Genomic DNA, 16665 nt, shown 5'->3' with positions numbered 1-16665 from the left:
CCTTTTCCCCGCCACCTATGAGGTAGAGTCTGGAGGCGCGTTTTTTGTGTGGTATCCGTATCACCAATAGGCCTAATCCACGGACAATTTCTTCTTCTTCTTCTTCTTCTTCTTCTTCTTCTTCGCGCGATTAGGATTACTCCTACTCCTGTTTGTCTGCCTCTTATTCTGTTCCAGTTGTTGTTCAGACTGTACATTGTCTTTCCACCTTTTCGGCGGCCTTCCAACGGGTCTTCTGCTATACGGCTTGTTGTTTTTACAGATGTTCGCTAATCTATCTGGTTCCATTCGGTTTACATGTTCGTTCCAGTTTTTCTTTCTTGTTTTTATCCACCTGTTAATATTTTGAATTTTGCATCGTTCTCGTATACTTCTGCTGCTTTGTCTGTATCTTAATGATATGCCCGCTATTGATCTTAATACTTTCATTTCGATATTGTTGATTTGTTGTTTCGTCTTTCTTGTATCGGTCCTTGTCTCCGCTGCATATGTTAGGATAGGTCTTACTGTTGTCTTGTATACTTTTATTTTGCTTTCCGTTTATGGTTTCTCGGAGGCAACCACTTATTGCCGCTTTTGTTGCTTGTGTTGTGGTCTCTGTTCTTATATTCCTATCACTAGTGATCTCTACTCCTAGGTAATTGAATTTCATTACTTGCTCTACAATTTTGCCGTCTATTTCTAACTTGCATCTACGCGGCTCTTTACTTATCACTATACATTTAGTTTTTTCTACTGATATTCTCATATTAAGTTTATTTGCTGTGATATTGAAAGTGTGGAGCTGCCTTTGTAGGTCATCCTCGTTATCAGCAATTAGTACTGCATCATCGGCATAGCATAGTATCGTGAATTTATGCGCTCCCATGTGGTATCCATGTCGTTTTCTTACTTCGTGAATTATTTGATTCATCACCATATTGAATAACAATGAACTGAGCGAGTCTCTTTGGCGGATTCCTCCTTTCAGTTCTATGCGTTGTGTTTCTCCTGTTGACATTATAACTCTGGTCTTGTTGTTGTTGTTAATTTCATTAATTAACCTTATTATCTGATGGTCTATTTGTTCATCTTGTAATAAATTTAAGATATCATTTCGCCTCACCCTGTCAAAAGCACTTTTTAAATCTACAAAGCACATGTATGCTGGTTTTCCATATTCAATAGACTTTTCTACTATTTGCCTGATAATAAAAATTGTATCTATTGTGCTGCGGTTCTTCTGAAAGCCTTGTTGTTCATCTGCCATGTTCGATTTTATCTTTTATGACTGCCGTCAACAATTTTAATGTGCTGTTCATCACACTAATGCCTCTATAATTTTCAGGATTTTTCGAGTCTCCCTTTTTGAGTATCGGTAGCAGGAGACTTTCCTTCCATTTCGCTGGTACTACTCCGATATTTATTATATCGACAAATAGTTTTGGAGCCATTTGAGCAGTGTTCCTCCTCCATATTTTAGCAGTTCATTATTTATCTTATCAGGACCAGGTGCTTTTCTATTTTTTAATTTTTTTATTCGTTCTTGTAGCTCTCCTTCTGATATTAGTGCTCTATCGTGGGTTTCATTAATGTTTATTTATCTGTTCTCTTCTTCTCCTTCTCGATATAATTTCGTGAAATGATCAGTCCATTGTGTCTCCCTAATGTTATCTATCCGTACAAATTCATTCATTTCTGTTTTTTGTCTCCTTATCATCTTCCACACCTTTTTCTGGGATCCATAGAGGTCGTATCCCATATCTTTGGTAAATGTCTCCCAGTGTTCTTTTTTGATGTTATCTATTTCTTGGTTTACTCTATTCCTGATTGTCACGTAGTCGTCTCGTGTCTCCGGTGTCTTCACTCTTTTATATGTTAGGAAAGCTTGTTTCTTTTGATTTGCTAGTACTTTCACCGTTTCGTCGTACCATGGAGTTTTGTATTCCCGTTTATTTCTGTTGACTTTTCTTTTACCTAGAGTTTCTTCTGCTGCTTGTAGGATGCTTTTTCTAATAATTTTCCAGGTTTCTTCTATATCTTTTTTAGTCTCTAGGTTATGGCTGTTTAGCTTTTCTGTTAGTCAGTTTCTATACAAGTTTTGTGTCCCTTCGTCTTCTAAGCTTTCTATGTTTAACTTTTCTTCGACTTTTGTATTTCGCTTGCGTTGTTTGTTGATTTCTATATTTATTTTCCCTAGTACCAATCCATGGTCGGATCCTACATTGGCGGACGATAGAGTGCGCACATCTATTATATCCCTGGGGTATATTTGTCTGTTTGTTATAATGTAGTCAATCATAGAGTTACGTCCTCTTGTATCTGACCAGGTGATCTTATGCTGTATTGGATGGTCAAAGTATGTGTTGCTAATTCGGAGGTTATTCAATAAACAAAGTTCTAGGAGTCTTTTTCCGTTGTCGTTGAGCGTTTCTTCGTTAAATCTTTGTGTAACTCCAGCCACAGATATGCTGCCGACTCTGGCGTTTAAGTCGCCGAGAATTATTGTTTTACTACCGGCTATTGTGGTGTCCAGTAGATCTTGGAGCTGTATATAAAAAGCATCTTCTTCTTCCTTGTTTTTGTTGTTTTCTGGGGCTTATACAGGGATAATATTAAGTGTCATGTGGTGAAGTTTAAGGCAAACCAGCATCATGTGTTCGTTGATGTATCTGATTTCCTGAATGCTGCTGCTATATTTATTGTGCATTAAGAGGCCTACTCCTGCCTATGCTCGTTTGTTTTTATCTACTCCGCTCTAAAGGAACATAAATTTGTTCTTATTGACATTTCCTTTCCCTTTCTTTTTTGTTTCATTCAGGGCACATATATCAATGTTATGAGCTCCAATTCCTGCACAACTTCCTGTTCTCTTTTGTTCCACGATGCGATGTTCCAAGTGCCAATTCGTAGTTTTATTTGGTCTCTTTGTCCTTTTCTTTGCGTGGGTCGTCATCTGTGTATCCGTCCACTCCGAGGCTTCTGTTCGGTTCTATGAGCGTTGATTGTTTTTACAGTAGGTAGGCTGCTAACCTTGCTCACCAACCCCCTTTTCGGAGGACCATTTCTCCCTTCCTCGTCGGCCCTGACCTTGCCTTCCATTGGGCTTGGTTACCCAATCTCCAGCAAGGTTGCTCAGGTTTTCCAGGGTTCACCCGTGCAGCCCAAGCTGCACTTCGTGGAGGTGAGGATAGGAATTGAGTAGGAGAGGCTAGAGAATGCTAACTGGAAACAGCATCTTATATTGCGCTTCACTACCCTCTTTGAACCCCCCAATTTCTGGACAAAATAATATTATTTATTATTATATGCTGAAAAAGATCTATCGTAGTTATTATTTTTTCATTGTTTTCGATGGTCCAGGCTGCGAGTCAAGATCTGAATCAGTATCCGAGGTGAATTTTTGTGGTATAATGAGAGTTAGATTTGGCGTCATTGTCGGTAATTCATCTTCCAATTCATTTTCTTCAATAATTCATGTTAATATGTCCACGATGTTGCTGCAACTTTCACCACCACAATGGAGGCACACTGCTAAACATTTGAGGTCTGCTTTTCGACAACCACATGCACTTCTAGTTTCCATTGCATCTGCAAAAGATGAATTTAATAAGCTCGAGAGGTACTGGAGGCTTGGAAGTTTGGATTGCTATCCAAAATTTTCCATGCTTTTTCCAGTCCCAATCTTCTGGATCACAATGTTTACCGAGCCATGACTGAATCTGGTGATACACTCGGAGTCTGTGAAAACGGGCCGCAGCTTGTGTTGGAGGAAGTGAGAAGAGATTAAATGCATTTTTTGTCACTGTTTTAGCGAATCTGCCACTGTTCGTCAGGGCTTTTTACGGGTTAAAGGACATGCTTGAGCCTAAGATATGAGCGTAAAAACCCTTTAGAATTAGATCTTATATCGTTATAAAACGTTTACATAATTGTATTGAAATTAAAGTGATGTTTAAAATATTCTTTGATTTAACATCAGGCACCACAGGGTGTCTGAGCAGGGTGAAAGCAACCCCCACGTGGATTGTTTTGTCCATAGGATGGATCCTCATATCACGGATATTAACTAGCTACTCTGAGTTACCGTTTTCGAAGGTTTCTGCCTTGGTCTATTCCTTTTTGGCCCCGAATGCATTTCTAAAACCAAACTGTGTTTGTTCAAAATTTTCTTCGTATTTGTGTTTGCTTCTATTTTCTATTGTGAAGCATTTCTTAAGAAAATGGTAAGGGAGTACCTAACTCGTTAGGGTAATTAATAGATAGTCTGAGCGTTTTCTTGCTTTGCGTTTTTTATGGATTGCGATAAATCTAGATTTAGATCTGAGTCTGGGTGAATCACCCCGCTGCGCTGTTGTATACTACATTAAAAAGTTCCTAAATATTATGAGAATCATCTTTGAATGTGTCAAAATAGACCCAGGCAATAACAACTTTGCCTGTGTGAAAGAATAAATAAATATCAACTTTTGTAACACTTTCATTATATACATCATCTTTTTATAATCTTTAAATATACAAGAACTTGTTCACACACCTAAAAACCAAGAATAAAATCTCACGTAAACTACTTGTAAAATCGATTGAAAAGCATTTTTTATAAATAATGAACAATGGCACAACATGGGTCGATGAGTAAAAAACTGTTAGATCTTTAGAAATTGGGTGTCTAGATAATTATTACATATGGTAATTACGACAGTAACTTTATTGTGGTAAGTAGAGTAATATAACAGAATTATTTCAATGAACAATACAAAAACGTGGTTTGTTATTATTTTATAAACTAGGTCCATTGAAATGTAAGAACGGCGTGATTTTAATAACGGGACTAGTAAAAAACAAATGATTGTCAAGACGTGTGCTTTATATCATAATGGATCAATTTGGTAACAATGAAAATTCGTGATGTTCATCTGAAAATAGTATTTAGTGGATGTTAAGTTTTAAATATCGAGGAATTTAACTATTTACATCCACTATATTGTATAGTTTAACCCTTTCGATGTTGAATGCAAAAAAATTCGTCGTGCCACCAGTTTGCAAAAAATTATCGCGTGCGAATAAGCCCCGGCGCATATTGAACCTAAGCGAGTCACAACCTGCGCCGGTGGGACGGGTGACCTGTGCAGTTATTTTTCTAGCGTGCCGCATATTGAACACAAGCTAACCCGACAGTCGGCTGTCGCTGTAACGAATAGAGACGGGCAAAATAAGTGCAAACGTGTAACGGTTACTATTGATACCGGTTCTCAGTGGTAGGTACTGAGTACAAATACTGATTACAAAATACTGATGTATCTGATCCTTGTACTGAATTGAGTAGGCAACTAAAAAACGGTAGTTCCGTACATGTAACTAGTAACGTTTTAAAAATATCTTACACGTCCCTAGTAGTCGTAGCAGTATGACTTTCGAAAACATCGAATTTGATCATAAGCGGGTGCATAAAAAGATATCTTACACTGAGTATTCTATTTCGACATACCTTTATAATAACAAGCATAAGTTAGAGAGCTCGCATACCGAAGCAAAATCCTACATCGCATGTGGCATGCATTGCGAAAAGATACGCACTGAGTGTCACATCTGGTTTTCGGTGAATCTTCGGTGGAATTTCGTTCACCGAAAACCAGATGTGATACTCAGTGCGTATCTTTCCGCAATGTATGTTATGCGATGTAGGGATATTGCATTTGGTTTGCGAGCTCCCTTAAACACTGCACTGATTGTGATTGCAAAAACGGTTCGCATGTTTTAAATAAGATTTTTGCTGATTATGTTTTTGCTAAAATATTAAATAACACAAAAAATACAATTCACAACCATCATTTAATTTTTAACGATAAACAAATGTCTAATAAATATATGATGACAAGTTTAAAATTGATCGACTTTGTCGATAACAGTGTCATTAATATATATTTTTTACCATGAATCATTTTCCAATGATTGTGTGGATTTAGAAATACATACTAAACAATTTTTTGATCTGTATAAAGGAGATTATAATTATGACACATTATGGTACTCCTTATTTTTCAAATAATATGCTCTTGTAAACGCATAACTTTGATTTATTGGCTAAAGCCACACTAGATACTTCACAAGAAATTAAAAATAATTAACATGTAAAAAATTCACTGTTTTAATCAGATATATTATATTCCCTACTATTGCAATAAAATATTAAAACGAATAAACCAAAACTTGTAGAGTAGTGCTGATTGATACAACAGAGCAATAAAATGTTATTCATTCAAGATAGTGTAAAATATATCGCCGCTTATTCATTTCAGATAGTTCCATCTCTCAAACAAAAACACGTAAAAATATACATCTGGCGGTGAGTCACCCGTCCCAAGGCCCAGAAAACTGTACGTTGACGACAGGCCTTCCCTTCCCAAGCTCGACCTGCGAATGCATTAACTAATACTAGGATGCGCAGAACGGTCTACGCAGTCCGCCGACGCAGGTTGTGTCTGGCTTAGGATCAATTTGCGCCGGGGCTAAATCCATCCTGCGCAGTACATGTCAAATTTTCAAAACAGTAATTCTTTCTCAATCTACTCCAGACACATATAAACGGAAACGATAAAAAATTCGGAAGTCGAAAAATAGCATTTCTTGTAATATTTTTTTATTTTTTTATTCTTTTATTCACAACATACATAATTTAAAATTTTCCCTAAGGGAATTACGAATTTTGAACAGTAAGGTATTTTACAACCTAAAACATGGCACCTCATACAATGGCACATAACACTCAGAGCACCAATATCGTGTTTCCTTCCTTTTTTCTCATGGTTTCAAACAACACATCTTTTGAAAGTTTTACTCTTGCTGTCACAGATGGAATAACATCGGGAAAATGGCCTTGCAGATAACCTCCGTGATTATCTTGTCTACCTATCGTCCTGAAAATAACATTTATTTCTAAATTAACTATATTTAACTTCGTCCTAAAACTTACCTGCAGATTCACTCTTAGCCCAGCCGCACACCAAAGAAACATGAAACGTAAATTACGTTTCATGGAAATAAAACAGTGCTAAACAAATAAACGTCCGCCCATTTATGAAACTCTCCGAAAATAAAAATGTGTCATGAGCATGAATCACACTCGTTTCATTGGTAGGCGGACTTTGAGATTTGTTTAGCAGTGTTTTAGGTTCATAAAACATGTTTTTCGTTTCATGTTTCATGTTTTTCGTTTCATGTTTCTTTGGTGTGCGGCTGGGCTTAGGCAGACCGCACATCAAAGAAACATGAAACGTAAATTACGTTTCATGGAAATAAACCACTGCTAAACAAATATATGTCCAGCCATTTATGAAACTCTCCGAAAATAAAAATGTGTCATGAGCATGAATCACACTCGTTTCATTGGTAGGCGGACTTTGAGATTTGTTTAGCAGTGTTTTCTTTGGTGTGCGGCTTGCCTTACAATTGCCAATTATTAACAATTTTATTTTAAATCGGCATCTGTTATTTGGAATATACTGTTTAATCCCAGCGTTTGAACAAATGAAGGATTTCATAAAAGGCACAAAATTTGCAAAAAGTCATCAAATATGTAATATACCTACCCTCAAAATTGAGACACCCTGTATATTTTTGCAGATTTTAAAGGAACTTATTATTCCTTATTCATTCATATCATGTTTTGGTAGAAACAAATTGTCAAAACAAGAAATAAGAAAATAGGTGAAGATTTTTTTACTAAGAACAATGAGTATACGAATTTAAACGAATAACATGAAGTGTTCAAAATGCTCTCTGTTCACCTGCTGGCACTGTGCAGTGTGCAAGTTAAATTCGTGTCACTCTTTCCAAGACTTCTCCACTTATTAGTTCACATTCATCAATAATCCTTTGTTTCAAATTCTGAAAACATGTTGACCGCCTAATGAAAACACGTGTATTTAGATATCCCCGAAAGAAAATCTGACGAATAACAGTCCGGAGAACGAGCAGGCCACTGTATGAGTCTACGTTCAATAATAATCCATCAATTTGGAAAACTCGCATTAAAAAATTTCTAAGCCGTGGATAATAGTGGGAAAGTGCTCCATCTTGTTGAAACCAAAAAATTTTTGGTAACTGGCTTTTCTGTCCGAGTGCAGGAATAATGTAATTTAGTAAATCTAAAATCAAGTTTCCGTCTATGAAAAATGACAAATATTCAATTTTTTTTATTAGTCGAGGCATTGAAGGATTGAAGTGTCGATTTTTTTGCAGTAAGACGGATTTTAATGCGGATTGGTGCGTTGGATTCGTGAGAATGTCAGGAAATTTTGTGAACTAATGTAATGAATAAGAAATCTCAAATTGCATTTGTGCATAAGAAAATGCATTTTGAAATAGGCAATTATTATAAATTTGCAACTCGGTAAATTTTCTTACTTGGGGGTTTTTGGAGTCGCTGAAAATGAATATGAGGTCTGCGAGAGTGTGCAAACTACCTGGTGCCTGCAGCGGGTGTAATAAACGTCTTCCTCTGGAGTATTATGGTAATTTATCATATAATTAGTTTAAACTCGTTACTCGGGGGTTTTTGGGGTAATCTATTTTCTTCGATGTAACTATAGTGATCGAAAAGGGTGGTATTTTTATTATAAATAAACATAAATTTTTATTATTATATTCTCCTTTTCATGAACATTTTTCAGTGCGTCACAAATTATAGAAAAAAAGGTAAGTCCGTGATAATACACATTTATGACATTTATTCTAACGTGACATTTTAGTTAAATCTGACAGTTGTCAAATTTTATTTTCAATTTGGAATAAAACCAAATCAATTGTGTCTATTGCATTTATAAAATGGTATTTTCTTTCATTTGTATAGTCTTATAAATTGTACAGATTATATTGATAATATTATTATTTTATTTAATAAATAATTCTTTTTTGATTATGGCGCCATCTATCGACAACTAGAATAATCACCGAACTAGAATAATTACCGAAGTATTCCCAGACGTGCCTTTTTTTCTGTCACATACAATTTAATGCGTTAGAGAGAAATCGAAAAACTGTGACGCACTGAAAGATGATCATGAGAAAAAGAATAATATATTTATTGTTAAAAAAGTTCATTATACAAAATTTATCGTAATTTATCTTTAATATTCATTTTACTCTGGAGGTAACTCATAAGGATTTACTCATAAGGTACTCTGGAGGTCGGTTCTGATGGCGTATTCATGTTCAGCAACCCCATAAACCACCGAGGAACAAAATCTGGCCCTTAATATAATGATTTTGATACGTTTATGTACTTGATGTATTTCATGCACTATCAATCCAATTATGCATTTCCACTCATTTTTCTATTGTAAACTTTCTTCCTGGCGTCATCTCGCACACCATGCAAAAAAGTTGCAAGTCGATAGGTGCTGTATTTAACATGCTGTTTAAGATGCTGTGATGATATACATAGTTATAAACAAATGAAGATCAAAAAACGGCAAATTTTCGCTTTTTTCGTCTATTGCCAAAAAGTTAAGCACTTTAAACAAATTTGAGAGTAAGAAACTCATACATCGTATAAAACACTTCAATATAGCGTTCGCTGAATATGTCCATCCTTATTGGTTGCTTAGAAAATTGCAAAATAAATCATAAATTTTGAGTTTTTATAAATATTCATAACTTATGTAAAAATTAACTTAGAATCTTCTTATTACACGGAATGCCGAGACTTCTTGTACTTAAATTATATTTTAAATTTCAAAGCAATTGGTAAAATAGTTTCAAAGTTATTTAATTTGTTTATCCCAAATTCATTTTTTTGCAACACTCTAAGTCAGAAAATTATGAGGTTACAATAATACTTCGGACAGTTTATGAAAGAAGAACATTTATACTATTACCCTGATTAAAAATAAATGACAAAAAATAATTTTAAACAGTGTAAAATTATTTTGCAAAAACTTGTCGATTTTTTGCTTACTTATAAACAATTAGAATAACTTTTTAACCGTTACCCGTAGAAAAATTATTTTTTCATATTTAGAAAGACTGAATTTTTATACACATGTAGAATGAAAAACAACTGTCCTAGTACAATTAGGGACAAAGTTAGCCCCCTCATTTTTTTAATTCGCATGTTTTTGCAAAATTATATAATTATTTTTTGTCATTTTGTTTTAAATTTAATTAATACTGTAAATTTTCTTCTTTCACAAACTATCCAAAATATTACTGTAACTTCATCATTTTCTGACTTACAGTGTTGCAAAACAAATTAATTTTGGATAAACAAATTAAATAACTTTTAAACTATTTGACCAATTGCTTTGAATTTTAGGGTATGATTTAAGCACCATAAGTCTCAGCATTCTGTGTAATAAGAAGGTTTTAAGTTAATTTTTACATAAGTTATGAATATTTATAAAAACTCAAAATTTATGATTTATTTTACAATTTTCTAAACAACCAATAAGGATAGACATATTCAGCGAACGCCATACTGAAGTTTTTTATACGGTTTATGAGTTTATTACTCTCAAATTTGTTTAAAATGCCCAATTTTTTAGTAATAGACGAAAAAAGCGAAAATTTACCGTTTTTTGATCTTCATTTGTTTATAACTATGTATATCATCAAAATCGGCTGCAGGAAACATAAAGGTTATTAATGTAGATGTCCATACTACTCAAAAAATTTGGTTTCGGCCTGGAGGGGGTGGTGTCACCAACAGGATATTTTTTTCCTTATTTCTCTGAACTAGTAATAATAATTCCATTTGCAGCGGTGCCATTTATAGTGTGTTCCTAAAACTTTTCACCTTACCTTCGTATATTGCATCGTTAAAATATTATTCAATCAAGATAAAATCGAATATTGATATTATGCATCTGCATAAGCGAATCAAATTAAAATAACAATATTTCTCGCGCCTTACCATAAAGTGGAACGTGCATGTTTAAAGTTTAAAAACAAAAACTAGAACTTTTATTCAATACCTGCATATTTTCACACGTATTTTCCTCAGGTTCCATTGTACTATCAACGAGGTTCTGTTTTTCTAACTGTATGCAGATATATATGCATATTTCACACACAAGTGTGCGTGTGAGTGAACGTATGTGTATCTTACGCATTTATTCAATGATTTTACCTTTACCATTACCATTATTATCATAAACCGTTGTCAAGTGAATACGGCTTGAGCTCGAGTTGATGGCGCGTCTTCTTCTTGTTTCAGAATTGTGCAGTGCGGAATCGTTGCCTGAAGTGGAGTTGATCAGCCTCTTAGAGGAGCAGATTCCGAAGTACAAGTTGAGAACTGATACTCTGACCAAGTTCGGAGGTAAGTTTGTACATTTAGATTTAAAATTGATTATATTTTAAATGTTGTATTTATATACAGGGTGTGTTAAGAAGTGGGACTGTCGAATATATCGCGAAATTTACATCGGATCGAAAAACTGAAACATTTGTTCAATATTTTTTTAAAAATCCACCGATTACACGAAATACGACCCTTCACCAACCCTTAAGGGTGGGCTGGGGATAACTTTGAAATCTTAAATACGCATCCCCAGTTTTTGTTACAGGTTTAGATTCGTTATAAAAAAGTAAGCAACTTTTATTCTAGACATTTTTTCGAATTTTTGATGGATGGCGCTATAATCGGAAAAATAAAATATGATTTATTCTGATACCCTAAAAAAATTTTGGAAACGGCCTAATATCTCGAGAAATATAGTTCCAAAGAAAAATATCTAAAAAAACGCGTGTTTAATATTTTTCAAAATTCTATCGAATGACATTAAACACGACCCCCTACCCCACCCACTGGGGATGGGGCAAGTGGTAACTTTGAAATCTTATATGGAAACCCCCATTTTTATTGCAGATGTGGATTCCGTATTCAGTACCTACCATAACAATTTCCATTCCCACCCACCGCCCTATTATAACTAAGGAGAAATCAATTTTTCTATAAAAATATTTAAAACAATTAAAATAATCAATATTATTTTAATGCAATATCGTAATATTGTTTAATTCTTGATGTATAATTCTTGATGTTTAATTCTTGATTTATAAATCGGCGATATGGAAAAATGAAATAATATGAACTTCAAACTCAATTTATAAAGTATGTATATGTATATCCCATTCGAATTAAAGTGTAAAAGGGGTGATACACACGCGAGTAAGTACGCGTACTTATGGCTCGACGACCTTTTTCGCACGTGTATCACTGCAAGTACATACGCGTACTTTAAGTCCGCCGAGTAAGTACGCCGTCGATCCAACAAGTTTGAAATCTTACTCGTAACCCGTACGTGTATCACTGCCACGAGCCGCGAGCCTCGAGCCATCATGTTATCGCGTTTAAAGTTACACTTATATTTTCACTAATTCAGCAAATTGCCTAGAAATAATTCCATCGTTTATTGTTGAAAGGAGACAAGTTACATTTTATAAGTTTTGAGAAAACCGTAAAACACTATTTTAAGCTTTTTTGATTATTTGTTTTTGAGTAAACCTAATTATTTATAGGCTGTTTTATCCTCCTGATGAAAATATTACCCTCTTATCTATGATATTTTGTTTGTTACCCACACTTTTCGATTTCATCTTTTTTATTAGTATTAAAAATATATAACACGATAGGATACGATACGAAGTATATAATACGATAAAATTCCTAAATAGCACAAACCACCGACGCGACCGCGATCTTTAAAACCGCGTACTGAAAGTCTGCCGTGTATCACCGACGGCGAGCTGAGTAAGTCTGCGATCTTTAAACCCGCGTACTTAAAGTTTGCGTGTGTATCACGCGCTTAAGTCCCAATGATTGGCTGTATACCATAGTTAAAAAACTTACATAGAAGTAAAAAGCTTCGGTTTGTATAATGGTATAAAATTTCTTAAAAACTTTAAAAAAAGTCACCCAAATGGATTATAGAAAAACATCAGAACGTTTTCGATTTAGTCAGATCATCTTCAGTAACCTAGAATGACGTATTTGTGACTGTTAAGAAAAAACAAACGTGGTAAATAGTTGCATTCTGTGTATTAAATAAAATATCCCATTATTGTGAAAGGATTTTCATGACATTTCTTTTTATAATTTGTATTCTTTGCGTACATTACGAATATACCGTGTGTTAATAAATTTAATCTTAAATTCACCTTTTTGAAATAAATTCATAATACATAATCGATGTTCCTCTTATGCCGGAAGGTGTTGAGGTGTCTTCTTTACTCGTTATTCTCTGCGAACTTACGCCTTTTCTGTCCCTAGCTAATTCTTAGGCTTCCTTCCACGATTTTCCTCTATTCTTCAATTTCTTCAATATTTCCATTACGCTTGTATTCCAGGTTTTCCTTGGACGCCTCTCCTGTTTTTCCCTAAAACCTAAATTTATTATATTGATTAAACAATTTTTGGAAAAAAAATTGGATAATTTTTAATGATAAAACATAGGGGTAGATCATTTTAGAGTTAAATTTTCAATAATTTTTGTTTAAAAAAAGGTGAAATTGAAGAGTATTCTTTTTTCTTAATAATGTAATTTTATAAATATTATTTATAGTTGTAAGTAAATAATATCGTATTTAAATATTTTCCTGTTTTCCAATAAAAATCGTTTTAACAATATCGTTCAAAACATTTTCTCGAAAATTGTTTAAACAATTTACTATTTTAACATTACATTTATTAACCAAAGTCACATTCGTAATACACGAAAAGACTATATCCAAATTAAAAAAGAAACGTAAAAATACATCAACAACAAAATAATGTGCAAAACATTAAACTTGAAGTTTGATATAGTTTTTGTAAAACAATAAAAAGTGGGCCATGTCAACATAATTTATCATTCTAGTACATGAGAAAAAGATTATTTTTGTACCAATTTGAGACTTCTATAAATAATACTATGCACTTATCATGTATCTATGTTATCAGTTAAGTTCAAAATCTTTTATAAACTATGTCATGCAAAATGTCTAAATTTTATATTGTTTTCCTTTACTGATAAACTAATAGGCCTGGATCCCGCGTACCAAAAGAAGTTGATTAATAGCAAGCTGAAAATTTGTTAATAGCTTAACGGTGTCTAGTCAGACAAACTTTGATGCATGGGAACACTGGAACAGGGGAAGTTTTAATTGTGGAACAGGTTAAAAATTTGGAACGTCAGACTACGAAAACGTCAAATATATTTTGTCAGACAGAACTTCCAATTGATTGGTTACCCTTTCATTAAACTCTTATGCAAATAACAGACTGCTATTGTTAACCAACATGATTCCTGTCATTTGACATGTTCTTCGTGTTCCACTCATTAAAATGCCCAGTTGGTGATAAACACCAGTCTGATTTTTGCATGAAAGTTTAATGAAATGGTAACAAATCAAGTTCTATCCGACAAAATACATGGAACGTTTTCGTAGTCTGCCGTTCCAAATTTTTAACCTGTTCCACAATGAAAACTTTCCTTATTTCAGTGTTCCCATACATCAAAGTTTGTCCGACTAGACACCGTTAAGCTATTAACAAATTTTCAGCTTGCTATTAATCCACTTTTTTTGATACGCGCGAACCAGGTCTTAATGTAAATAAGATGACACTATTATTAAACCTTAGAATCATCGCAAAAAGTATTTTGGGACAATACTTTTTTTTGCTCTGATGGTACCAGAGTATTCTATGATCTATTTCACTGTTAAGTGGAGTAGACGTCCTGGATCTGAAGAGGTTCAGAAAGTATTGGATCAACACGATATTAAATTACTTCTAAAGACAGAGCAGCGCGTAAAGCACAAGTTCTATTGAACTTGAAAGAGCACAAGAACATGAAAAAAATACCTAGAGAAACTGTTTGAAGACCAAAGAGAATCACACCTTTGAGCTAGAAAAAGAGAGACGAGGTACCAACAATATTGCAGCAGGAAGTTTATTATGCAATAACACAGCTAAGGTTACGGCCAGACAAGCGACAATTTACAGCGCTGTAAGAGCAGTAAAATGAAGCGCGAAAAATGGGTCTTACGGAGAGTGTAGTAGTGTAGTGGATGGCCAGACTGGGCTGTAAAATATCGCGCAGCAACAAACAACATAGGATAACCATTTTTCGCGCTTCATTTTACTGATCTTACAGCGCTGTAAATTGTCGCTCGTCTGGCCGTAGCCTGAAGAAAGGTAAATTAGCAGGCCCCGATACATACAAGATACAAGAAGAACTACTCAATCTAATTGACAACGAATCAATAACAATAATCACAAGGATGCCAAAGAAACTCTATAATATACAACGCTGGAGAAATACCAACAGAACGGCAGTAGTTTGAGTTGATTGCATTCCAAAAAAAAAACAGGACTTGTGAGAATGTCAAATTTTCCCCAATCAGTTCGGGTTCAGAAACGCTGTTAGTACTAGAGAGGCTTAGTATTTTGAAATACTAAGAGAACCAGGAATTAACAATGAAAGTCTGAAAATAATTAGAAACCTACTGGAAGCAGTGAACACAACTAATACGTGAAAAGCATGCGTGGTGTGAGGCAAGACTGTAGTTTGTCTCCTCTAATCTTCAATATTTACCCTGAAAGAATATTTATAGGAGCTTTGCACGAAACTGAAAAAGGCATTCTACTAAACGAGTACCTGTTAACAACATCAGATGTGCAGATGACACCATAGCATATGCGGACAACTTAGAAAATCTCCAAGTCCTTTGAACAAAATCACATATGTCAACAATATGGACTCAATATAAACATAAAGACGACATAGCTCATGATAATTAACAAGAAAAAGATAACAGAAATTCAACTCTACGTCAACGAAATCCCAGAGCAAAGAGTGACGCACTGCAACAATCTCGGCACCATAATAAATCTAGACCAGGAGAAGAGCGCGCATCGGATAAGCTAGATCCACCTTCAACCGGATGGGGGCATTCTTCAAGAGCCACCACCTCTCTCTTGGTATAAAATTAAGAATGCTGTGATGCTACGTCTTCTCTATTCTTTTTTATGATGTTTAATCGTGGTCATTGTGCAGAAGATTGCAAGCATTTGAGATGTGGCTGTATCATCATCATCATCATCATCATGATTTGGCTCTACAACTCTATGTGAGTCTTGGCCGCGTTTACTATTTCCCTCCATTGTTGTCGGTCCTGAGCAGCTATTTCCCATTGTTGTACTCCCATTTTGCGTAGATCACTAGCTACTGCGTCCTTCCATCTCTTTCTTGGGCGACCAACTGACCTTTTTCCATCGGGCCTTTCCCAGAATGTGGCGTTCAGAAGTCTTTCGTCACTTGATCTTAGCACGTGACCCGCCCATCGTATTCTGTTTGCTTTAATGTAGCGTACTATGTTTTCATCTCCATATATTGTCTGGAGTTCATCGTTGTGTCTTCTTCTCCATTCTCCCGTTCTCTCTTCTCTGCAAGACCCATAGATAGTCCGCAGTATCTTTCTTTCAAGTACCAGTAATTTTGTCGTTTCCCGCTGATTCAGAGTCCATGTTTCGCTTCCATACGTTATTGTGGGACGAATTATTGTCTTATATACATACTCTTATTTTTGTTGGTCTTGAGAGTATTTTTGATTTAAGTAGGGTTCTTAATGAGTAGTATGACCTGTTTCCTGCAATGATCCTGGCTGCCACGTCCTTTTCATATTTATTTTCAGATGTTATGA

General features: G+C 34.8%; 1 protein-coding gene across 5 annotated transcripts in view; it reads left to right on the top strand.

Annotated features, from left to right (window-relative positions):
• Window positions 1–16665, top strand: part of LOC114338747 (trafficking kinesin-binding protein milt) — a 318823-nt gene that overhangs the window by 226061 nt on the left and 76097 nt on the right. For all 5 annotated transcript variants that reach the window (XM_050647317.1, XM_050647318.1, XM_050647316.1 and 2 more), the window contains one exon: window positions 11195–11299. Coding sequence is in view for 2 of the 5 variants with exons in the window: in XM_050647316.1 (XP_050503273.1) it covers window positions 11195–11299 (105 nt within the window). In the remaining 3 variants the exon portion in view is untranslated. The remainder of the gene's footprint in view (window positions 1–11194; window positions 11300–16665) is intronic.

This window comes from Diabrotica virgifera, chromosome 3 (genome assembly GCF_917563875.1).
Source record: "Diabrotica virgifera virgifera chromosome 3, PGI_DIABVI_V3a".
NCBI lineage: Eukaryota > Metazoa > Arthropoda > Insecta > Coleoptera > Chrysomelidae > Diabrotica > Diabrotica virgifera.
The sequence above is the reverse complement of the archived record's forward strand: the minus strand, read 5'-3'. Positions and strand labels throughout refer to the sequence as shown.